This window comes from Neopelma chrysocephalum, unplaced genomic scaffold (assembly GCF_003984885.1).
Source record: "Neopelma chrysocephalum unplaced genomic scaffold, ASM398488v2 Primary Assembly neopelma1_23, whole genome shotgun sequence".
Lineage (NCBI taxonomy): Eukaryota > Metazoa > Chordata > Aves > Passeriformes > Pipridae > Neopelma > Neopelma chrysocephalum.
The window spans coordinates 6,291,855-6,317,212 of NW_020897691.1; the positions used below are offsets into that span (position 1 = coordinate 6,291,855).

General features: G+C 44.3%; 1 protein-coding gene across 1 annotated transcript in view; it reads right to left on the reverse strand.

Moving 5' to 3' along the window:
- DISC1 (DISC1 scaffold protein) overlaps nucleotides 1-6,620 on the reverse strand; it is a 195,497-nt gene extending 188,877 nt beyond the window's left edge. Inside the window, exon 1 of the mRNA XM_027683381.1 lies at nucleotides 6,545-6,620. Coding sequence (XP_027539182.1) covers nucleotides 6,545-6,620 — 76 coding nt within the window. The remainder of the gene's footprint in view (nucleotides 1-6,544) is intronic.
- Between the last annotated feature and the right edge of the window lie 18,738 nt (nucleotides 6,621-25,358).

The following is a 25,358-nucleotide window of genomic DNA, read 5'->3' on the forward strand; positions in this document are numbered from 1 at the left end:
ACATCTAAACAGCTGCAACAAAACCTGCCTCTAACACAAATTTCCTAGCAAGGCATGGAGGAAGACCACCTCTGCCCAGGGAATACTGCCACTACCCTATCCAGCATGAAGTCTGATTATGGCATGAGCAGGGAAAAAGTCAAACCTGAATACCCTGCTACACAGCTGTATCAGGCAGCCATAAGTGTGACAGAGGTGTGTATGTTCTATGTAACTGAATTAAGTAACAATACAGTCATTTCTATATCTCCTCTTTCTTGGTTTGGTTTTTGAGGGATTTCTGGGGCTGGTCTTGTTCTTCTTCCACTACTAAGCAATGTTGGTGGTCAAAATACATACACAGGCTGCTACCCAGAATTCCTAATTGTCCTCTGCACTGTCTTTAGCTGGTCTGTTTGATTTTGATTATTATTACTACTAGTATTATTCCTTACTTGCTCCCTGCATTGTAATCCTCCTTTTAAAAACTCCTCTCATATTTTATATCATGATTTTCAAGTCATTAGAGATCACTTTTAGACAGCTAACATGTAGAACAATTACTCCCAAGAGACCTAGAAGAAAGACAGCAACCCCATGTACTTCTCATGGCTTGCACTGAACAGTCATACTGGCCTCTGAGCATTAAAACCACAGCCAATTTAAACTTACCTCCACAACAGGGCAAGTCAGTAGGTTTCACAAAGGGCAATCAGAATTGTTATGGATTGTTCTTCCCAAAACAACAACACTGGTTACTACCTGCCAGTGCTACCTCATACAGAAAAAGTTGGTAACAAATGTACTTTGTAACTATATTCAAGGCAGGGAGAAAACACCTCCTTGGCTAACCATGAAATGGTTCCTAACTTGACCCTAGAACAGATGACTCCATGGAAAATTCTGTCATTGGCAAAAGCTGGCGCCATAGCAGGAAAATTCTCAATCTGCTAAAAAAACAAATGCCCTATCGCTATTGCTTGCTGCATACAAAGAAAGAAGTGGAAGCTGATCTTTTCTGACCTCACAGCAATCCGAGACCCCTGGCAAAACTGGATTTTCCCATCTTCATTCTCACAGGAAGCAGACATCCAGCTCTAGTGCACCGCTCAAAGGGAACTATTAAGTGAAGCAGCTCTTCTCATAGCCAAGTCTGTACGAGGCCCCCGCAGACCACCTGCATGGGAACACTACAGCAGCTGTCCCTCCATGACCATGTTCAGGTTCTCAAGGGAAAAGGGAAACGCAATACCTGTTGATTATTAACTAGTTTAGGAGCAAAACCACACAGAAGAACAGCTGCTCTGGTGCTGCACTCAAGGCAACAGTGACCAGGCCCTTCTCACACAATTTCAATGAGGGTCTCCTCAAGATTTCACAGCTCTAAGCAAATAAAAATGTACTGCTCCCCTAAACAAGGGCTCTGGCAGAACGGGAGCAAGTTTTCAGCATGGTGCCCTGGCGAAACAGTGCTGCCCCACTGCAGTGGCAGCATAGTCTGGGACCACCCAGGGTGTCCGAGAGCATCCCATGCTTCTGAGACTCCACACCACTGCTGAAGCAGAGATCGGCACCCTATCCGCGTCACTCCCACTGGGGACACAGCAACAAAGATATTAACATTAAGGAAATCTTACTATAACAATATAAATTATCACCAAACTCAGCAGGTGTTTGTCACATTCTCCCAAGATTTGTGTGCCTATGGCTCTGCAAGAGCAGAGCTAGGAATGCAACACAGCCACAGCTCAGCCTGAGCTATTAGTACAAATACTGACAGGCTAATGCACTACTCACAAAACAGGAACAGCCAGGCCCCAGCAAATGGCTGTGCTGCCCATTTCCCTCCATCATCTGGGTCTCCATGGGCCATCAGCAGCAGGAAACACCTGGAACTTAGACCAGCACAATGAAATTCAATCTCATCCCTGCCTCAACTACCATCCTCGTCCAAAATCCTAAAAGAGAATGGAAAGCTCTTGTTCCCAAAGCCATGCTCTCCAACAAGAGGAGAAAACTAATTTGATATGATCAGCTTAGCCCTTGCAACAAAGAGTCAGATACTTTATGGAGCTGAGACAGCCTGGATTTACCACACCGAACAGGCTCGGTGATGTTCCTTCCTTGGAACCTCACGGTGTTTCCCTGAAGTAAGGCATTTATGTGTGTGGGAAAGGGGAACAACCAGACCACAAGCATTAGGAACATAAAGGAAAACCCTGTGGCTATAAGCATCTGGCCTTGCAAGTAGTCTCCCCTAGGCACTATTCCAGGTGCCTGCATATCTACAGGAGTGATAACCCATAAAACTAAGCTGGTATGTCAGTGGAAAGGATGCTTACCAACATATCATTAAAGATTGGCAGCAAAATACTTAAAGTATCCCACTAAAACAGCATGAAAGCAGTTTACTAGCATGAAAACTATTATTCCCCTTCCCAAGCTCTCTGGAGACTTTATGACTTTCCAAAAACAAAACAAGAAGACCCTAAAAATGGTGTCCTTTGATGCTCAAAACATATTTTTCAGACCTTAAACCTTGGTGATTTAAACTCAAAGTGCTGTCAGATAGATGAGCTGAGCTAGGGACTAAGCTGCTCACCCCATTAATCAGCAAAGTCATGAAGCCATTGACAAACTTCATTACCTACAGACACATTGAAAACATCACTATCATTTGATTCTAATTTTCAATTATTATTCACACTTAAGCAAGGTGTTGAAAAGCTACACCAATGCCACAGCTATTAACCCTTCCATTCCTTTTAGTTTTGGAACCAAACCTCTATCAACCTCTTGACTTTGCTCTACAGGTTGCCTCAAAGTTTCCCCACTAAGAGATTTTCCTCTGTAATGGTTTCCTGCCCCAGTGACCTCTCAGCCCAGCAAAGCAAAACTTACAACAAGAGCACACTAAACCCCTCCAAACAACCAGCTCTTCAGCCACTGCAGAGAACAAGGAAAGTTCACACACATGACATTTATTCTGCTCCTTTTTTCCAGGAGTCACTTTTCCCACAGAGCTCTTTTCCAATGAGATTTTATAATCTGAGCATACATACAGTGTGTTTAGCAAATTTCTGTTCATTTGTAGTTCTGACTTGGTTACTGTTTCATTCAATCCATAAATACAGGTAATGCATACAACTTTGAAACTAAAGCACTAAGCACTACTAAGAAAATGCATTTTCCACTTTCCATCCCTAATTCTGACTACACACCTGTTTATGTAGTAAATATTTACTTTTCAAGGTAAAATCTAATTTAGGTGGGGGTTTTTTACACTTGTCACTGTTACAAATAAACAGAGTGATGGAAGGCAAAAAAAGCAGAGTAATTAGACAATTTACCCTGACATCAGGGTCACACAACTAACACACCTATTTTTAAGGCAGCAAGAGGGGAAGGGAGGAGGGGGCGAGAAAGAACAGAAACTGCCATCAATCATACTCATTAGACACCAAGGCCCCAATTAGAAATTTAACACACACAGATAATAAGAGCTGTTCTGGAAGGAAGCGTGGCTGTAAGATGAAGGAGGGTCTGAAACAGAGCAAGTAGCATTTTACAGTACATACGAAGGGGAGGCAGAATCCAAATTCTGCATGTCCCAAAGGAATCACACTGAACAAAGAAACCCTGCTTGAGCAAGCACATGATCTCACCCCTCTGCCTGCAGACTTCAGATTACTCATTAAGCCACTTCACATTCTCGGCATCAATAAATAGGAAAGCAACTCGATGTCAATTGCTAATTCAATTTCCATACAGAAGACTGATGTTTAACAAAGTATGTCCGTAGCGGATCTCAGCTTCCACTGCAGCAGTAGCTAGCAGGCTTGATAAAGAAACATTTCTCCCTGAAAGCATTTTTCAGTTGAGCTGTTAATGGAATCTGTGCCTATAGGCTAAAGAAGAAGAAAAAAGAAAAAAGTGTTAAATAATGTTAACATTACACAGAATTAAGGAAACACCTCCAAATAAGGATACTACCATGCTTAACATAAGCACAGCAACCTTCTTCAGTGCGAGAGGGCCAAGTTTTATCTCGTGTGACTGTTGATTTACAAAAGGCGCATTCATTCTGAATAAATAAGGGTTTTTCAGCAGTTTTCCTTCAAGAATATTGAATAGTATTACAACATATCCTGAGTTCAAACCTAATCTAAGCGACACAGCATGAAAGGACTGCTTTCTGGAAAAAGACACAAGATGGTAAGGATGAACTTGGAAATCACTATGGCAACTCTGCAGGTTCCTTTCTGTTCACCTTGGAGGCCAATACTCCAAAGGAGGTACGGAAACCCCTTTGCACAGGAGTCATTAATACGCATTATGGCCAAAACCAGAAAAGGTCACAGCCTGTCTCTGCTCAATTAGAAAGACAATTTGCTCAAAGAAACACAATACTGAAATGGGAGGAAAAAAAAAATCATAACTCCCAAGAAGCACTCGTGAGGTGTCACACACTCCAGTAAATCTCACTTGAAAGGTCAGGTGGTTCAGTAGTTGTCAAAGGCTCAAGCTATGGCGAGCAAAAAAAGCCTAACCAAGTGTGCCTAATTTGTGAACAAAGTCAGAATTAACCTTTAGGGTTTTCGCTTTTGTCAGTACAAAACATTGTTTGCAGTGCTTTCTGTCCTCCTGTTCATCACAATTAATTTATCCTGGTGCTAATAAATCCTCTTTTCTTTCACGGTTCCACTACAATTCCAGCAGCAGCAGCTTAGGCCCAAAGTTTTGACTTCACTTTACTGACAGGAACAAAGGATGATTTATCTAAATTTAAAGAGGGAGGAAACCAGTGGCAATACAACACTTGCCTGTGACTGTTCTTTAGAGTGCTACTGCACTGTAATTATCAGTATCATGTATGAGAACATGCCATTTGCAGTGTCCAGTCTCAAAGAGCTGTACAGAAAATTGATAACTCTGATAGTATCAAGCACTAGGAAGAAAAAAAGACATAGTTGGACATGGTCCTAATCTCAAGTGTACAAAACACTGTGCATAAGCATTTGGGGTTCATGCACATTCCCTTGTGGCATATTGCCACGATCACAATATTTTAAGAAACCAGAAACCTCTAAACTCAGCTTTTTTAACTTTTAAATCAAATATTTAAACACTCTTACATTTCAGCTTCATAAGGGTCTAAAAGCTCTATCAATAGTAAAAAATGTACTGTAGCTTCAACTGGAAAACCACTGGCAGTGTCTTCCTAGAATGAACCGCAACAATTTTAACTTCAGCAATGAGATGAGGGAATACCCGTACAACATAATAAAAGGGACTTTAGTATTTAAACACCAAGAAAAGTTTAATAAAGTCGAACTTCTCCCATTTTCAAGAGTTACCGTAAGGCCAATTGCAAATTGACAAGTAAACGAACAAATAAGAAAGGACAAAAACAGAGATAATGCATCCCAGTGTACTTCAGCCACTTCTTTGAAAACTCATTTACTTTTAATTACCAGCAGCACTAGCTCGTATACCTTCTGCAGCATATTCTGTGAAAGCCTTTATTACAAAAGCACTTCACTGCTATTTAAGAGTATAGCAAGAAGTTACTCAAGCACTTGTACAGAAAGATTAGCCTGGATTACCAAAATACAAATGAGCTGTTTTCTATTAAACCGTTGGCAAGGAAGACGAAAAAACAGCAGAAATGCACCCGGTGAGCGATACACCTTTCTTCACCAGCTGTCCTGGAAAAGGTGAAGTGTTTTCTTCCAACATTTCCCAAGGCTCCAGCCTTTTGCCAGCACCAGTACAGGTAATGAGGGCAGTCCTAGCTCAGGACAGCTGACCGCTGCTGCTCTGAGGGAGGAGGAGAGCAGCTCATCCACATTAGAGGTCCCGGTCTTATATAATTCAGTTATTTGTAAGTATATATGCACAGAGTCTCCGTTGGGATGGCAGTTTCCTTTTTCTTCCTTAAGCCAAGACTGGCTTATTATGTGAGTGACTCTTCTAAGAGCACCATTACTTCCCTCTTTGCAGTCGGTTATTAAAAAAATAAACAAACAAATTATACATCTTCGTATCATTATAACTGCGTTCACCGGCCGAAGATAAATTCGAGTATTTTTTTGAGTTAAAAACCAGTTCTGTTATTTAAAACTTGCAAGACTGTTTCTTAGACTACAGTTACTGTGAAACAAATGCCAACACCACCGGGGGCTTAGGAAAAAAAAAAAGGAAACATTATAAAATCCTAAAACTTTCAGACTTTGAAATGAAAGATCCGTGTTTTATTCACGAGGAAAAACAAACAAAAAGAAACCCAAACCAAAACATTAGTAAATTCCCCCCCATACTCAACACGACTCCCCGGGGCTGCCGACTCTCCCAGCCCGAGGGCACCTCCAGCCGAGCCGCCCGGCCCCTCCAGCAGGGCGAAGCGCTGCCGGCCCCGGCCCCGCCAGGGGTCCCGATCGCCCCCTGCCCGTTCACGGGCTCCGCCGGAGCTCCCCGGCCGGGCACCCGCCGTCCCCCCCTCCCGCCGGCGGCAGCCCCGCCCTCCCCCGCAGCACCCGCGGCTCCCTCGGGCCGCCCCGCTCACCTGAGCCCGCCGCATCCCCCCCGCCGCCGCGGCGCCGCCTGTCGGTACCGCCCGCCCGGGGCTGCGGCCGCCACATCCCGGCCCCCCCCGTCCCACACCGGGGCGGAAAGCGGCCGTGGCGCCGCCCCCTCCCCGCCAGGGGCGGGCCGCAGGCAGCCCCGCCGCCCTGGGGAAGGAGAGGGCGGCGGGCGGGACCGGTTCCGGAGGGTGGTGCGGGTGGCGGCGGTGCGGGAGCGGCGGTGGGGCCAGGGCTGTTCGCACGCACGGTCCCAGAGAACAAGGGCCCTCCAGTTCCTGCTCGCGCGGTGGTCTCGGGCTGTACGCTCTCTGCTCTCGCAGATCTGCGGGACACCGCCGTTAAGTTAGGAGGGACGAAGAATCACAGAATCGGTCAGGTTGGAAGGTACCACTGTAGGTCATCTGGTCCAACCTCCCTGCTCAAGCAGGGTCATTCTAGAGCACATGGCACAGGATTGTGTCCAGAGGGTTCTGGAATATCTCCAGTGAAGGAGACTCCACAACCTCTCAGGGCAATGTGTTCTAGCCTGCAGTCACCCTCACAGTAAAGAATTCCACCAAGTGCCTCTTGTCATATTGGTTGGCATCACTGAGAAAAGCCTGGCTACATCTTCTTGGCATTCCCGCTTTAGTGAGGGCATTCCTCCCTCAAATATATTGATGCTTCTCTCAGTCAGCTGAACAGGCCCAACTCCGTCAGTCTGTCCTCGTAGGTGAGATACTCCAGTCCCTTACAGAACTTTGCAGCCCTCTGCTGGACCCGCTCCAGGAGCTCTATGTCCCTCTTGTACTGTGGAGCCCAGAACTGGAAACAGCACTCCAGATGAGGCCTCACCAGGGCTGGGTAGAGGAGCAGGATCACCTCCCTTGACCTGCTGGCAATGCTCTTCCTAATGCACCTCAGGATTCCATTGGTCTTGGCCACAAGGGCACATCACTGGTTCATGGACAGCTTATTGTCCACCAGGGCCCGCAGGTCCTTCTCCGCAGAGCTACTTTCCAATAGGTCAGCCCTCAACCTGTATGGGTGCTTGGGGTTATTCTGCCCCAGGTGCAGGACACCACCTATGTTACACATACAGAGGTCTACGGCTTCCCTCTCGCACATCCCAGCATCATGGGGATATGGCTATGTGAAATGTATATACCAAACATACTCTTGGGAAACAATTTACTTTCAAATTTAGCTACACTAGGCATTGATTGTGTCTTAGAGCCATCATGTAACTGTTAGTGAGCCCTAATGTGGCGCTGCATTGCATTCAGATACTTGCTGAATTTAACAAGACGTGTTCAATTATTATGATATTCATTGGCGTTAAGTAGCCATAAATGACTTGGATGCAGGACTTGAAGGGATACTAAGCAAGTTTGCAGATGATAGATACAAAATTGCAAGGAACTGTTGACTCCCTCAAAGGCAGGGAGGCCCTAAAGAGAGACCAAGACAAATAAGAGGACTGGGCAATCACCAACTATATGAAGTTCAACAAGGGAAAGTGCCGGATTCTGCACCTGGGATGGGGCGACCCCAGATGTCCCTACAGAATGGGGAATGAGAGGCTGGAGAGCAGTGCCAGGAAAGGGACCTGGGAGTCCTGGTTGATGGCAAGTTGAATATGAGTCAGCAGTGCCCTGGCAGCCAGGAGGGCCAACCGTGTCCTGGGGGCATCAGGCAAAGCATCGCCAGCCGGTCGAGGGAGGGGATTGTCCCACTCTTCTCTGCACTGGTGCGGCCTCACCTTGAATATTGTGTGCAGTTTGGGGCACTACAATATAAGAAAGATATCGTGGCTAAGCGTTGGGCAGGACACATCTCAAGGATGAAGAAAGATATAAAGCTATTATATAAAGTGTCCAAAGGAGGGCAACAAAGATGGTGAAGGGTCTAGAAGGGAAACCATACGAAGAGTGGCTGAGGTCACTTGGTTTTTTCAGCCTGGAGTAAAGGAGACTGAGGAGAGACCTCATTGCAGTTTAACAGCTTCCTCACAAGGGGATGTGGAGGGACAGGGACTGGTCTCTTCTCTCTGGTGACCAGTGACAGGAGCTGAGGGAACGGCCTGAGGTTGTGTCAGGGGAAGTTTAGGTTGGATATTACAAAAAAGGTTCTTTACCCAGAGGACGGTTGGGCACTGGAACAGGCTCCCCAGGAAAGTGGTCACGGCACCAGGCCTGACAGAGTTCAAGAAGCCTTTGGACAATACTCTCAGGCACATAGTGTGACTCTTGGGACTGTCCTGTGCAGGACCAGGAGCTGGACTCCATGATCCATGTGGCTCCTTCTAACTCAGAATATTCTGTGATTCTGTGAATGCATTTTCATTTCTTTTGTATGACTCCACATCTCTTGATGTCACAAGCTTTTTATTTTCGTTGCAAGGTGCTATCATTTATATATATACATGGATTTTGGCTAGGATAGAGGCAATTTTCTTTATCGTAGCTTGTTGAGGACTCTGTGTTGGGTTTGTGAGTAGTGTATAGCACAGGGATATTTTAGTTACTGCTGAGCAGTGCTTACACTGCTTCTCGCACTGCCCTGCCATCAAGTAGGCTGGGATATATAAGAAGCTGGGAGGGGACGCAGCTGGAACAGCTACCCCAATGACCCAAGAGATATTCCTTATGACTATCCATATGGTGTCATGCCCAACAGCGAAGGTTGGAGGAAAGGAGGAAGAAGGGAGGACATTCAAAGTTAGGGCATTTGTCTTCCAAAGTCACCACTATGCATGATGGAGCCCTGCTTTCCTGGGGATGACTGAACACCTGCCTGCCGATGGGAAGCGGTGAATTCCTTGCTTTGCTTTACTGGTGCACGCAGCTTTTGTTTTACCTATTGAACTGTCTACACCTCAGCCTGTAACTTTTACCTTTTTCACTTTTACCTTTCTAAATCTCTCTCCCATCTGGCAAGAGAAGGAACGTGAGTGAGCAAGCATGGAAATTAGCTGCCTACCAGAGTTAACAGTAAATAATTTCAAGACAGTAAACAATTTCTAAGATCGCTGTACCAAGACTGTCACCTTGAACTCACATATCATTGTAACAACATGATTTTCTAATAAAATCCCCTTTCCTGTTTTGTGTTTTATATAATTTTGGTCCTCCATCATTTCCTGTGTATCTTCTCCTCCCTAGTTAACATACACATCACCTTTTGTTACCCCTAGTATTTCTCTACTGACAGTTTTATTTCTATTGATATTATTAATTACAAGTTCTATATAAGCTTATGAATGTCCACTGATTACAGCTTTTATTAACTTTGCTAAGGTAGTACCTGCTTCAATCGTGGATCATCATATCCATTATATTAACCATATACGTGAATTCAGCATTTTTCAAGATGACTTCCATCCATCCTAATCTTCATGAATGCTCTTGCCTTCTCAGATGCAGGAAATGTAATTGTACATTAAATATACCATCCTGTGCACAAGGAAGTTTTCATAACATTCAGAAAAGTTACTAAAAAAGCCCAGGTTTATCTAACAACTGTCAGCTTACTGATTTTCTCTGGTTCCAGTCTATTCACTAAGAAATACAGGCCATTCTAAAGGAGTTTTGACCTCCTGTACTAGTCTGTGCCCTTCCTGACTTGTGAGAGAAGACAGCAAGCATCTGGGCCTCACATACCAAAAATAGCCCCACATCCTTCTCCTTCTTCCTTCAGCCTTGCTGCAGTGCATCTGACTCAGATGATGTCAGTGCTGGCTCCCATCAGTCAGAGGGAAATTGGTTGTAAAAGGGCAGCATACGGGTGCAGACAAAGGGCCATCTAGAGCAGCCAGGGCAGTTGCCTCAGCAAGAGCAGGAACAAGGCAGCCCACACAACACTTCCCTTTTGGGCTCTCCCACCCTCTGACCAATATCTGCAGAGGGGTTTCCTTAGCTCAGTTTGGTTAGTTGAGTCAGTAACTTGCAGTGGCTCTCACACTCTCCAAGGGCTTGGCCAGCCCCCGCCTTGAGCCCACTTCAGCTTTTGGCCCACACAGCATCCGTGGGTGAGGGGTTCCCCAGGTCTACCTGCTGCACAAGGCACCAACTCCTGATGCATGCTCTGAGCCTGGCTAGAGCTCCTGGATTTTTGTGCTTTAAGAAACAGAGGTTTTTCCCACTGTGTCTGTGCCCCTGGTGATTTCCTATATGTTAAGTCATCATGCAATCCCTTTTCCAAACTGCACAGTGCTAAGCTAATCAGACTGACCTTGTACAGAAGCTGCTCCAAATTTTTTATGATCTTTGTTGCCCCCTCTTATTTTTTTTTCTGTTTCTGCTTTTAGGGATGAGAGGGCTAAGTAAGGCTGCAGGTTATCTATGGATTCCTGCAGTGCCATCTTCATGTTTCCTGTTGTGTTCTCTGTTCCTTTACCAATGGTCTGCAACATTTGATTGTCTGAGTGCTGCCACACACTTTACTGATGTTCTCAGATATGTAACTAATGCCACGGTTTCCTTCTCAGTGACAGTGATCATCTCAGAGCTTTCTATCTTACACGAGAGGCTAAGATTTTTCTTCCTGGTAGATGTCGATTCAATTTATACACAGTGAATTTCATCTGTTTTTTGATTGCCCAGTCATTCAACCTCACAAGGTCCTTCTGCAGTTCTTTGCAGCCAGCTCTTGTTTGTGCTACTTCAAATAACTCAGCATCAGCAGCAGACTCGTTTCAGCTGCTTATATGTTGAATAGCAGAAGTTCAAGAGATGCTAGTCAATCCAAAGCTACCAAAGAATACCTCTTCTCTAAAGGAATATTCAAAAGAAGAACGGCATGATCTGCACTCAGGAAAAAAAAGCACTGCTAGTGAGTTCTTTGCATTTGCTCTGAATCTACTCCAAAGTTAAAGTTTATCCCAAACTTCATCACTTCTGTTTCAAGTGAGTTTGCCTTACCTCTTAGAATACTCAGCAGGCTGTAATTCATTTCTTCAGAAGACAGTTGGGTGTATGTGTGTGTGTATGTGTATACACAGAACATGCCAATCTGTTCCTTTATCCAGAAAGGAGCTGCTTTTGGACAATCATGCTTGTTAAATTGTCAGACCATTGGAAAGGAGCTGGAAGGAGATGCCAGATAGTTTTTAATGAAGCTTTAAGCATACCTGGAGAAAAAGGTGCAGGAAGCAGATAGACTTCTGAAGCAAATACTCCTAGGTGAAAATAGTCCTCTTGGGTTTTAATGCTGTTTGAATTGTGTCCTTCATGTAAGGTCTAATCCAAATGACATGGTGAGACATCCAGAGCTTACAAAGAAATCTACACCCCCCCCCCAGTTTGCCCTAATGCACTTTTAAGTAGTAGTTAGGTATTTAGATTGAGATGAATGGTGTAAGAAATGACACAGAAAAGCATATCTAACAGTGGATACTATAAGGCTGTCCTCTAGTTTCGTTTAGTCAGGAGGGAGCTGGAGCATTTTGCTAGTTCTTAATTTCCAGTTTTCGTTATAATGGCATATACAGACACAGCTGCCAAAGGAAATGGTCCTGCCTGTTCCCTCCACTACTTCGTCTCCAGTTGTGCCTTCCTTCCCTTCCCCCATGCTACTGCCTGCTTTGTGCAGGCAGGAGAGTTTCTCTGGCTCTACGATAAACTAGGAAGAGATGTGGATTTAAACGTTTGGGGTTTTTTCCACCAAAAACTTCTCTCCAGTTGAAAGCAACTGTGAAGCTACAGCATTACATGCTGCATCAGAAAGCCCATCGAATTTTAACAAACTCTCTCTGTACTGATGGAAGTGTTGCTGCCTCTTTCCTTCTCAAACAACTTCCTTAGCCCTCATGCAAGCTCCAAATTGACCCGTTTTTCACTGCTTGTCTTGGCTTCTCAGCTTCTCATTGTCTACACATAGCTGCTTCTTTGTGTGGTACCTTCGCTTCCAATTGACATCAGTGTATGACAGCTCCCCCCTTGCACCTGCTGCCATAGTGAACAGATTTCCTGTAGCTCTATTCTTTATGACCTCTGGTTCATCTCAAAGCTCAGCTGCAAATTCTGCTTTTCTTCTTCTTCTTGCATTCATCTTTGTTGTTCACTCTCTGCCCCATCACAGCTACACCAGACACCTTTTCTGTTTCAGTAGTAAATAATGTATTCACCAGAACATGCCCCTGAAGGGAAGCCAACTCTCCTTGCAAATTCAGGTTCAAATTAAATTAAAAATAAAAAGGTTTTGCATAGCATACAAATGAGGAAATTCCAGATATGTTAGACTTATTTATTTTTATCTGTCCAGGATCAAGACATCTTGATCTTTTTAAGCTAGGCTCACATGTGGCACTGCAACATCTATCACAGAGCAGAAAAAGTAAAACAAACATTATACTCATTCTAATCTGGATTTTTTTCAAGCTATTCTTCCGATCATCTCTCCTTTCATTTAAAAACCATTTACATGGCATCTTTTGAAGCATGTCTGCAGCATGGACTATGGAAGCTGCAATGAGGTGGGAGGGTGGGAAGGCATGGCTGTGCAGAGCAGCAGCATGGGCTGGCACAGACCAGAATGAGATGGAGGCTGTGCCCGTGGGAGGTAGGGCACACAGCCAAGCTGCCATATCTCACCAGAAGACTCAGGACAAAAGATGATGATAACCATGGCTTGGCTTAGTGGCTTGCTGTGGCCATTGGCTTCTGCTCCCCATATTGCTGCCCTCTGCAGAAAGAAGAACCCGGCCGATAGTTTTCCATTGCCTGGTCCTTCTGGAGCCACAGTCTCTGAGCTGCTTTCTTTTCACCTGCATATCCTCCTGGCTTCAGGTCACCACCTTTTATTTCCCCACAGTAACATCTTTTGCAGAAAAAACTAACACTTTCACATTCCTTAATTTTCATTTCAATTGTTCAAAACCAGAACTCATTTCACTGTCAATGGTAAAGTTCATCACCAAATGATTCTTTTCCATTAAAAAAACAGTAAAATCAAGGGCACTTGGGGTTAATCTGCAAAGAACTTTTAAATATATATATTTTTAGGTCATCCACAGAACTGAAGCAAAAGTTTTCTGCATGGCTTTAATCAGTGCTTAGGTTAGATATACTATCATACCCTATCCAAAATGAGATGTTCTAAGTTTATGCTTTAGTTAACTCTGCAGGTACTGAAAATACCTCTGGAATATGCTTTGTGATGTTACTAACATAAAGTTAATATTCATAATAAATAGGGAAATAAAATAAATTAGAGTGCATAATGCAAAAGATAGAAGTCCTGAACTCAGTTCTATTAAACCACAAAACAAGAGACTTCAGCTAAGCCAGGATTTTATTTAAAAAAAAAAATTAATCAACTTTTTAAAACAAACTCATGTAAATCTGAAAGAAAAAGGTGAGACTTTAATATGGCTGTTGTTACAGGTGAATACATTTCACTTTCCAGAATCACCTTTTGCATTGTTCATGTATAACTGTAACAGAGCAGCTGTTTGACTTTACTGGCATCGTTTTCTGATCCTGTTCCAAAGATAGTGACTCAACTGGTGTCAGGGTAGACTTCAAAACAAGACTAAAGCTGATAGCTCATTATCACTCAATTAAAAATATTTATAGGCTTAACAATCATATATTATGGATAACTCAAAATGTTTGAAGTCCTAACCCAGGGGACATGCAGTTCAAAAAAGTTAAGCCAAGGCATTTATTTTGACTGAATGACTTCCCATAAACTTAAGTTAGTCCAAGAAAAGAATTCGATTCCCTAGACATACCTGATCACTAGCTGAGGATTTATATTGCTGTAGTCCAGGCTTTAAAAATGGAGTGTAGTCATAGTAGTGTGAACTAGCCATAATTTGAAGTCAGTAGATCAATTAAGAACAAATTTGTGAGAAACAGAAGCAGGAACATTGGTGGTTTAGAAAGCAGAATAAGTATGTATTTCTCATCGACTGTACTTTTTACTGAATTAATCCCCCCAAATCCCAAGTTTCCTCATATCTTTTTCTCACACTGTTCAGTATCTACTGCTTGACACAAACTGGGATTTAAACATTACAGTACAGTCACTGAGTAAACATTCCCACATTCATTTTTTTACATCTGGATATGACATTATTTTCTATTGAACTGTCATTATTATGGTGGGTTTTCTCACAGCACATGTGTATCTGGATTTGAACTTGTCATTATTTGGCTGTTACATTCATTTAAATAGACCTTACTCCTTTAACATGTCATCTTACACCCATATGATGTTCATTGTATACATCCATTTTCCTACGTGGATTGAGTGGATCCCATAGAAGCGAAGGCCTGGTGTCTTGGCAGTCACAGTGACTCTGGCACAGAATCCCTCAAAAACACTCTCACCTTCACAGAGCTGTGGCAATAGCTTATCTCATCTTGCAGCACTGGGACATGGCTGCTCTTGCTGACTTTCCTACTCTCCTATCACTCCCTGCCTGACTGCAGTCAGTGCTATCAAATGACCTGCTGGTGCTGTGATGCAGATGAAAACGCTGGATGAGGAATGATGCTGGGACTTGCCCGCAGCCGGTCACCTTGGCTGCCGTGCCTGAAGGTGATTGAATCCCGCCCTGGGGTTTTACCCTAATGTAAGTGTTTACACCCTGGGTGATGAAGATTGATATCTTCTTCCTTTGAATAAACGAAATAAGGTGAACTCTACCACAGCTGATGAAAGGCCTCTTTTTTTCCAGTTGTTGAATTATTTTAGTGATTCTTTGATGTGCCAGCAGAAAATCCTTCAGTGTTCTTTTTGAGTGGGAACACTCCAGTGGGATGTGTATTGCAGCAAAGGTTTCATGTGGGGCTTTTGATCACTTCCCACTTCTCACCAATCCTATATCCAAAGATGGTCCTTTTTTCCCATCACACTGGGATCTACTACCGAGTAGCTTCTCTGTTCTGACCTTTCCAAAGTATTTCAGTCACTACTTACTCCCTGAAACTCACTTCCTGTAAGTACAGCTTCTATTCCCCCCTTTTTAGATAGTTAATTTAGCAATATACTGTGGGACTGCACTAAGACATCACTTGGCTGGATGGGCTCTCTATTGAGCAGTCCTGGCCGCTCTAGTTGACTCATCTTTTTGTCATTATTCCTACACAGCCAGCATTCACACTTTCACACATTCACCATTTCTTAGCAGAAATGTTGTGCTCACTCTCAGATCTTGAACAGCAATAAGTCTTATACTGCTCTGTGCAGACTTCACTACAGTATTTCCCATTCCTTAACAGTTCTTCTTGGACAGCTGTACCTTTCCACCAGGTCTCATACCATTAAATATTTTGATGTTACACAGTTCCACCTTTTCTTTTAAAAAAAAATCAGGCTTTTGTGTGATACTTGCTCAAATAACTGACAGAAAACTTTTGCATTTATGATGGCCCATATTCACCAACCTTGAGCTCTCATCAACAATAAATTCCAAGCGTCAGGTCTGACAAGGCTTGTTTTCATTAGTGTCTTCCACACTTACTACATCAGCATCTTCAGTTTACAACTGATTGGTTCTTTACGAACAATTACATTATTTTTAGTGACTTTTCCCAGGGCAGAAGCTAAGCTGACCTGCCTAGAGTTCCCTGAGGCTAGCCCTTACTGAGAAGGAGTCTGTCAGTAGCACAGCCTGACCTTCTGGGGTTGTGCCAGAACCCAATTGTCACCTAACCCAAACACTGGCAGAGAATTCTTTGGCCAAGACCTGAGACTGGGGAAGGAGCTAGCAACTCAGACCAACTAATTTCTTAATATTCATGACATCTTCCCAAGTTACCAATGGACTGGAAAACACCTGAGATATCCTCAGAAATCCTGAGTACCATCCTCCTGTTTTCTGTTTGTGCTGGTTTTGGCTGGGATAAAGTTAATTTTCTTCATGGTAGCTGGTGTGGGGCTCTGCTTTGGATTTGTGCTGAAAACACAAAAATTTGTGGTGTTGATAACACAGGGATGTTTTAGTTATTGCTGAGCAGTGCTTATACAGAGTCAAGGCCTCTCACACCACACCACCAGTGAATAGGCTGGGGGTGCACACGGAGTTGGAAGGGGACACAGTCAAGACAACTGCCCCCAACTGACCAAAGGGATATCCCATACCATATGGCATCATGCTTAGCATATAAAACTGGGTGGGGAGAAGAAGGAAGGGGGTAACATTCAGAGTGATGGCGTTTGTCTTCCCTGGTCACTGTTATGGGTGATAGAGCCCTGCTGTCCTGGGGATGGCCGAACACCTGCCTGCACACGGAGAACAGTGAAGTCCTTGGTTTGCTTTGCTTGAGTGCGCAGCTTTTGCTTTACCTATTAAACAGCCTTTATCTCAAACCACAAGTTTTCTTACTTCTCTTCTGATTCTCTCCCCATCCCACCAGGGGAGAGTGAGCAAGCAGGTGTGTGGGACTTAGTTGCCAGCTGGGGTTAAACCACGACACTCATTCTTTGCCCTCACCAGCAGATGGAACAGTGACACTGAGTAGCCAGCATGGCCCAACACTAAGATTTGTCTCTCCCTAAGATTTCTAAAACATACCCTTATTAGTCTTCCTAATCATTGGCTTCATATCCTCACTGCTGTAGGGTTTGCCTGAGAATGTGCAGATGGGCAACATAACAGGCATCCAGGCATTTCTATTTCTAAGGAAACAGGAAAAAACATACTCTCTTCCGTGACCTTCACACACTTTGCCTGTTCACAGGTATTTTCCTGACTATGCTAAGTCAGGAGCCAGTCCTGCTAGTGGTACTGTTGTTTCTGCCTGATTAGAATGGCAAAGGAAATATTTCTCTGGTTGGTGATACAAACCACACGTAACAATTCTAGGAAACCGGGTTGTCAAAAATAGATTTACTTTTTAAGAAGTAAACTATATGAATTAAAAATCTTCCTAATTTTATTCTCCAATTCAGGAAATGCCATGAGATGACACAAAATTTTTTATTTATTAATGCCTGGAAAGAGGAAAGCTGGTTCCATTTCAGACACCATCAGATAATACCTTTGCCAGAGGATGTTATTACAGTTTTAGGCTAAATATATAATATAAATAACCTGTCTTATGCTGTACAAAAAATCTCTGCTGGCTGGAAACAATTATTGTGAGATAATAGATGGAAGTTTGCCAGCTGGGCTTGTTACATTTTCTAACTCTACATTTATAATTTACATTAGTGCACAGCACTATCTCCGAGCACAGCCAAGGCTCTATTGCTCTATTTATGAACCTACGTTATGTATCAGTGATAAAATTATAAGGCTGAAGTAAACCATGCAGTGAAGTAATCTAAACCAAATCCTTAGAAGAGATTCATTTCCATTCAGGAAATACTCACCACCTCTAAGTGGACCACATTCAATATGAGTGAGTTATTATTCCAATTATTTGGCCAGCTTTACAACTTGCCAGTGGCTCAGTGCCAGCATTTTACTTAACAGGCTAATAAAAATTTGATTATCAAAGCCACCAGGTCAGCCACACACACAGAAGCAGCTGAGGGGCAGAGAGCGAGCTGTAGGAGCCATTGCCGCGGCAGCCACCTTGGTCAGACACAGGGCCAAGGCATCGTCTGTTACGTCACAGCCTGAGCTCAGTAATAAAATTAATCAAATATACTCCCAGGAGCTATCTGGGCCAAAGAGCAGGTGGAGATAAACCCCAGTTTTCCCTCCACCAGTGATCTGCAGAGAAAGGTTAAGTGTGGGAAAAAGTGTTCTGCCAAGCTTGCCCTGGGACAAGGGATGTACATGGGGAGAGCAGTCATCCCTCCTCTGCCCACCAGTGTTTGAAAGGGAATGCAGGGCAGAGATGGACAGGGAAGTGGAGGGAGCAAATGGCTTCCACAGTTTTTTGCATTCCTGGATCAGCAAGCTATGATTGTACTGGAGGTGAAATCCTAGGAAAACCAGGGACAGAATCTCACAGGCAGATCATAGGATCAGATTTCTACAGAGAAAACAGACCTTTATCATGTAACAGCTTGTCAGCAACGTCAGTATGCAATAGGGTGTGCCTACGAAGAAACTCTGGGAGGGTTGTTTTACTGTGACCTATATTTTCTTGGTCTGATCACAGAGAACTGGAAAAATCTCTATGGGAACAAGTGTCTGGATGGAGATAAGGCTACAGTTGCAGTTCATGGTTGCTGTGTGATTTGCTACGGAAACGGCTAAACATGGGTCCATTCAAAATGTTGAAGTTAGCCCCTGGGAAACCTTCTCCTGGTGAAGTGAAAGCCATGGAAACTATGTGGATGCCTGCTTTTAAATGGCTGAGTGAGACTGAAAGTTTTGTTTCCCTTTTCACTTTCATTCCCTTATTCCTTGTGTGATACTTATTTTAGAGTGAAAAAAGGAACAGGAGCAAAAACGCTTGCTTGGCTTTTTGAAGTCAGACCAAATGCTTTGTCTGTAGCAGATAGGACTTAGGGCTGAGGGAAGGTTGTTGCAAGGCTCTGTCAGCTGCTGTGCTCAGGTGCAACTTGTGCTGGACTGCCAGGGTGCGGGCAGAAGTCTGGCACCCAGGAGGGCAGTGTTGGTCAGAGGGAAAATACTCTGATCTGTGCTCCCCATCCATTGGACATATGCCAAAACACTGCAAAAGCAGGACTTGTACTAAATAACTTTGGGTCCCCAATTCAAAGCTCATAAGTTAGGATATTTGTCTGTCTTACTGGCAGATCATGGCAGGAGATCAGTTTACACAAGGTCTTACAACAGCCTTAAAAACTGACTCACCTTCTGGAGGCTCCCATCTCTCCCAATTGACTGCAGACAGAACCAAGGAAGATCACCTGAACTGTGAAGAACCCCAGACTGCGGGAGACAACTCTGGGCTACATAAATGGCCACGCAAACAGAACTGCTGTGATTCAGCCCTTGGGAAAATAACCAGAAAGGGAGAAAGTGGTGCATATCGTTTGGCAGAAAGCAAGAGGGAAAAGCAAGAGAAATAGGGAAGCTAAAAGAGGACAAGGGGAAGAAATGGAAAGGAATGAACATGAGTGGTAGGAGGGAAAGCAACTGGGAAAGGGGAAATAATGAAGGGACTAAGGGGGGAAAAAAGTGTCTGAGAGATCAAGCAGAGGACAAGTGAGAAGCCAGAGCATCACGTGGAGAAGCCCTCATCCCCGAGCTCTGGCAGAGGACCAGCAGCTGCCTGCAGCTGCCGGAGTCACTGGCTCAGCCACCCCCAGGGTCTGAAGGGAGCCTGGCATGAAGGACACTGCAGTTTGCTCTGCCAGGGCCACTCCTGCAACAGCCCCTTCTGTCATTCCTGGTAACAGCAGAAATTTAGCACTTGGGCATCACCAGCCAGAGAATGAAATTGTCTTTTCCTCATGGCAAACGTACAGCACTGTTCAGCAGACACAGGGCAGGACTTCTTGTGTGTGGTACCAGCAGGAGGAATTTTTCAGTTTTCTGTTTTCAATTCTCTTTTAGATGTGAAATAGTTGGCAAATTATTCAGGGCTTTTTCCTTGCTCTGCTGCCAAAATTATCACAGCATGGTTGAGGCAAGGTAAGCACAGAGAAGCCTCCAGACATATTCAGCTTGTGCTGGAATCTCTGCGAACACTTTCAGTTTAATTGTTAAATGTCTTTCATACTTACCATGTACTTGGAAAGTTACACAAATAGGTATGTTATGCAAATCCAGTGATTAAAGGTCACTTACTAGTTCATAACAGTAAATATACTACTGACAGGCAAAGTTAAATACAGTTAATAGAAAAGAATGTGGGAGACATTAGCCAGTGTAATTACTTTAATAGTGTCTATTATCTTTTATGGAGTTTTTACAAAATGCACACACATGTACTCACTGTGAAGATATCAAATTAGAAAAAAAACTCTGGTAGAACCAAGCCACAACTTAACTATTTAAACCATTGGTAAAAGGACTGGAAAAGGACTCCTTGCAGCTGGATTATTAAGTACTGCAAAATGTAGCGAGACGCATTTTTTCTTTGAGAAACCTTCCGGATCACTGCTTGATACCCTGCAGAAGCGTTCCTGAAGGGTGAGCCTGCTCATCTGGGATGCAAGCATCCAGGCTGTGGCTGCATGGCATTGCGGTCTAATGTGCCGCAGAGCTGCCATGAGAGGCTGAGGGAAGGAGAGAGGAAATTCTCACAATTGCCTGTTTCCCCGCGATGCATTAAACGACTGAGTGATCACAGGCCACAACTGAATTACAGGAGTGAGTCACAGAGTTCAAAACGAGAGCATCCACTAATTGTTTCATAGAAGAGGCTCAGGGAAGTATGAAGAAGGATTTTGTTGGATATTCTTTTACTAATTGTGAGCTTTGTAGTCTTTTGTAGCAAAGCCAGACATTCTGATCTGAGAGTTTATTTTACGACTCATAGACCAGGGAGGGCTGTGTTCCAGGGCTGGGCATCCATCCCTCATGGGCAGCTTTTACTGCTGTGAGCCTGGAATAGCTTTGAAGCTGTCTTCTGGAGCTCTCAGACACCAGCAGATGGCAAATGGGAGGAGGGGATAAATGGCCTTATTCCCAGTCTAGCTGTCCCATCCGCTCTGTGCAAATGTTTTGGTCAGTTTGATTAAGATTTGTTCACCTACATTTCAGGCATTCAAGGCAAGAAGATGATCCTGTAATTTTTATTTGACAAATATATCTATCCCCAAGCCTCCAGACTTGGATGTCTCAGTGATCAGCTACTGAGCCTTGCTCAATGGGGCTGTAGAGCCACATACAAGATGGGGAAAAGCTCCTGGCTTCTGACGGAGGTTTACTTTATCGGGGCTGGATCACCATCACCATCTTGGGTGATGAATGGGAATGAATGGGGGTCCAGGAGTCATGTGAATCCAGGGCCCTGCTTTGCCACAGTCTGTATCCGCATCCTAAGTGTGTAGTGGAGTGTCACAAAAAGACAACTCATCACTGCTCCTGTGACACTGTTACACCCTGGTCATGGGCATTGAGGATGTGTATGAGAGGGATGAATGCAGTTGCACGCCCAGGGGTTGCACAAACATCTGGGGACATGCTGCAGGTTAGAAAAAGGGGTGAATCATCATTCTGGCGAGGTGGTCACTGAGGATGAAGATGGATTCCACAGTGCTAATTGCCAAAGGGTTACGAGCAGACTGCAATTTTACAGCTGTGGCTGTGCTTCCACCCTTCCCTACCCCTTTCTGACCCACCACCCCCAGCAAGCTGCTGTGGTTGAGTCACACACAGCCCACTTGCTTTTACCGTGCTGATTCCCTCAATCTCTTTGGCCTACGTCTTGGACAATCAGTTTGTTACTCCTTCTGGGTAACTCAGCTTCTCCATAAATACACTAGCCCCTGATTTATCTGAATTGTGTCATGTCCTTCTCCCACAGCTCCACCTCTATGTGTGCTCTAAGTTATTGGCATTCAATTTCCATAATCCAGGAATGCAGAAAATGGTCCGGGATCCAACCTGCACTAGTGGTATATAAATGTCTGCCAACATTTTTTTTAGCACATGCTAGGTTACTGTGTACTCGTTTCTCTAGGTAATTTCAGATTCTTGGTCTCCAGCTGCTGTCCAGCTGGTAACCCTGAGCTTTTCCTTCCTCCTGTTCTCTCTGTCCTTTGAGGCATGACGTCTCCTCTCATTCTTGCCACCAACTTTCTGGTTCAGACAGAAAAGGATCACAGCCTACCTGCTGGACTGTTGTTTTCATAGCTAAGGCTTATTCAGTGTCTCAATAGGCATCCTTGCAAATCAACGCTAACCAAGGCTCAGTGAGTCTTTTGTCTGGAGTCATGTTCCTTTCAAATTTCAGTCCCAACCTGAGATAAAAATATCAACAGAGAAAGCAGATGAATGAAAATGGGATTTGCAGTTTGGTGGAGAAAAGACCCGTGAAGACAGATTTGCTTTGGCAGAAGCTCAACTGGTGGGATCAGAGGCAGGCAGGAAAGACTTTATGCAGACATAGTGATTTTTTTCCCATTGAGATGATCTGGACACAAAAATTGTAATGCCCAAGAGCAAAAGCCCCTTCCAACACAAACCACTCTATGATTCTATGATGATCTCACCCTTGTTTTTTTCTGAGTGAAAAAATTAAACAGTGGCTGCTTGTAGACCTGTCCTCCTCTCAGGGCTCACTTGTGAAGAGAGGTCCCTGCTGTTGAGAGCAGCTGGGTTTCTTTGCATTTTTCTTCTATCTGAATTTTTATCAAAAAATTAAGACAAACATTTTTTTCCATTATCAAAACAGTGGAAAAATTAGCAGGCTGAGAAGGTGAACAAAAATTAGAAAATCTTGCCAAAAATTGGAAATTTTCCATGTTTTGAACTTGGATTTAATCCAAAATCCATTTGGAGTAAACGTACTTGCAAAATTATTGTCAGAAAAGTGAGAGTTAGCAAAGAGATCTGCCAGGATTCAGAATGAGCACAAGTTAACAGAAAACTATCACCATTTACTAGAATAGTAACATTTATGGTCTTACGTTTAAAACAACAGCTTGGTCTCAGATGCCTAAAAAAAATTGCATTACTGCCAAGTCATTAGCTTACAAAGCTCCAGGCCCTGTCTACACACAAGCCTGCCATCAGTTTAACTAAAATCACTATTTAATCCATTTAGAGCAATCAGCACAACCCTTTTTTGGGTAACCAAATTAACCTAAATCAATACAAGCCTGTTGCAAACAGAGACAAACAATTTAAGGACATTGACATCAAAACCTGCGTTAGCTCAGGCGGTGTGAGTTTTGTGGCAAGGCAGGAGCTCAGGTCACGGCAGGGAGATGCTGCAATGGTCCTTTTTGCACTGTAAAGCTGTGCCCGAAGCACATCCAGTGGCAGCTTTGTGATCTCAAGTGATCTCTCCTGCGTGTTGCTACATGCATGGTCCGGATTCCCACACCTTCTCCACCGCTTCCACGTGCCCTGCTCGTTTAGGAGCTGAGCTGCCCTCACCCTGTCCTTTTCCCAGCCCTGAGCCCTGCATGACAAACCCAACCATTTTGCTGGGGGAGCTTGAGGTGAAAGGTGTAAGACACGGCTGGCTCCATCGGAAAGCATTCAGCTGCAATGACCCAGGAAACCTTGTTTAAACTCGATTCTCTTCTGCTGTAATGCATGAGAGCCCAAGTACAGACACAGCCCTTTATACCAATATCCTCCCACCCCATGTTTGCAGCTGCCTGGGCAGGAAACCAAGTATCTTCGCAGGAGACCTCCTGCATCCTTCTCCTGGTAAGCAAGGAGGAAAACACCAGCAGCAGCTGGCCCAGAGCACAGGCTGTTCCCCCTGATGTGCAGGGGCTGCCCAGTACTCGCCCATGGTGAGCAGGGGGGCAAAGCTCCCAGCAGGGCCACCCTCCAGCCAAACACAGCATTCACCTGGAAGGAGCCCAGGCCCAAAGTGGGCTCAGCGATTTCCTCAGCTCAGTTTAGTTAGTTGAGTCAGTAACCTGCAATGGCTCTCACACTCTCCAAGGGCTTGCCCAGGCCCCCCTTGAGCCACTTTGACCCACACAGCATCCATGGGTGAGCGGCTCCCCAGGTCTCCATCCACTACGCAAGGCACCAGCTCCTGCTCCTGCTCTGAGCCAGGCTATGGCCAGCCACAGTTGTTGGTGTCAATTCTTCACTTGACAGAGATGGTAAATGGTTGCTCCATATACACATTCTTTATGGCACACGTAACTCTGTAGACCTCTATGAAACCCTCCCTATCCAATCCACTGGACTTCCATAGTTTCCTTTCATAGAGAAACTATTCCCTACCTTTAGTCATCCTTTCTGCCCTTCTCAGTTCCACCCTTTTCCAGTTCTGCTATATCCTTTTTGAGACAGGGGAACAGAATCACATTCAAAAGCAGGTGACCCAGGGATTCATACCATGATATTACAGCATATTCTTGTCTTTATTCCTAGTCCTCATAATTCCTAACATATTATTGGCTTTTTTGCTTACTGACAAGCATTGAGTTGATATTTTCTTGGAAAAAATCCCAGTATTTTGAAGGGGGTACACAGGGATTATTTTTCTCTATGTGTTATCGCTTCACATCCACCTGCATTCAGTCTGTTTCCCCATCCTGTCATTCTGCAGGTCTGTATTGCTCTCCTGCATTTATTTTAGTCAATTGTTGTCTTTACTACAGTGGATATCTCACCATAAGCAAACTCACAAAATCAAACAAACCTTACAAGTCACTTCATTTTCCACATCTTTATGTGTATGCTCCATGTGTGTGCACAGGGTGGCAGAGAGGGAAGTGCACAGGAAATAAGGCAAAAATACAAGCATGTACTCATATACCAGTTATTCCGTTTTCAGGTGTTGCATCAGCAAACTCCAATGGTAACAGCCTATTGCAAAATGTGACTCCCAAATCAAAGGAAATCAGCATCAGAAAAGAAGCAGGGCCACAGGCAGGCCAGGGAAGTGCTGCCAAGGTTTAGAGAGAGCTTTGTAGCTGCCTATCTCTGTGTTTTCCTTTTGCCCAGAAGGAGCATCAAGCATCAAGCTTTTAGAACTCCTCATGACCTCAGGGGGAGCTTTGACCTGAGGGATGTAGTTGCTGAGTTTCAACAGGTTAGTTTATTAATTAATGGCCAGTCTTCGCAAACAAAGATTTTGGGAAAGGTCTTTTACCTTTCAAGCCTGCACAATGGATTTTTTAGGTGAGACACAGCCTGCGCTGAACTGAGCCCACCCTTTAATCCTAAGGTTCATCTGCCAGGGCCAAGCAAGCTTGGACAATGGCAGTGAGGTCCTCAGGACGTAGGTTTGTTTAGAGTGACCTTCTCATAGATGGATGGCCTCACAGGGCTAACGAGCTCCATCTGCCCGGGGG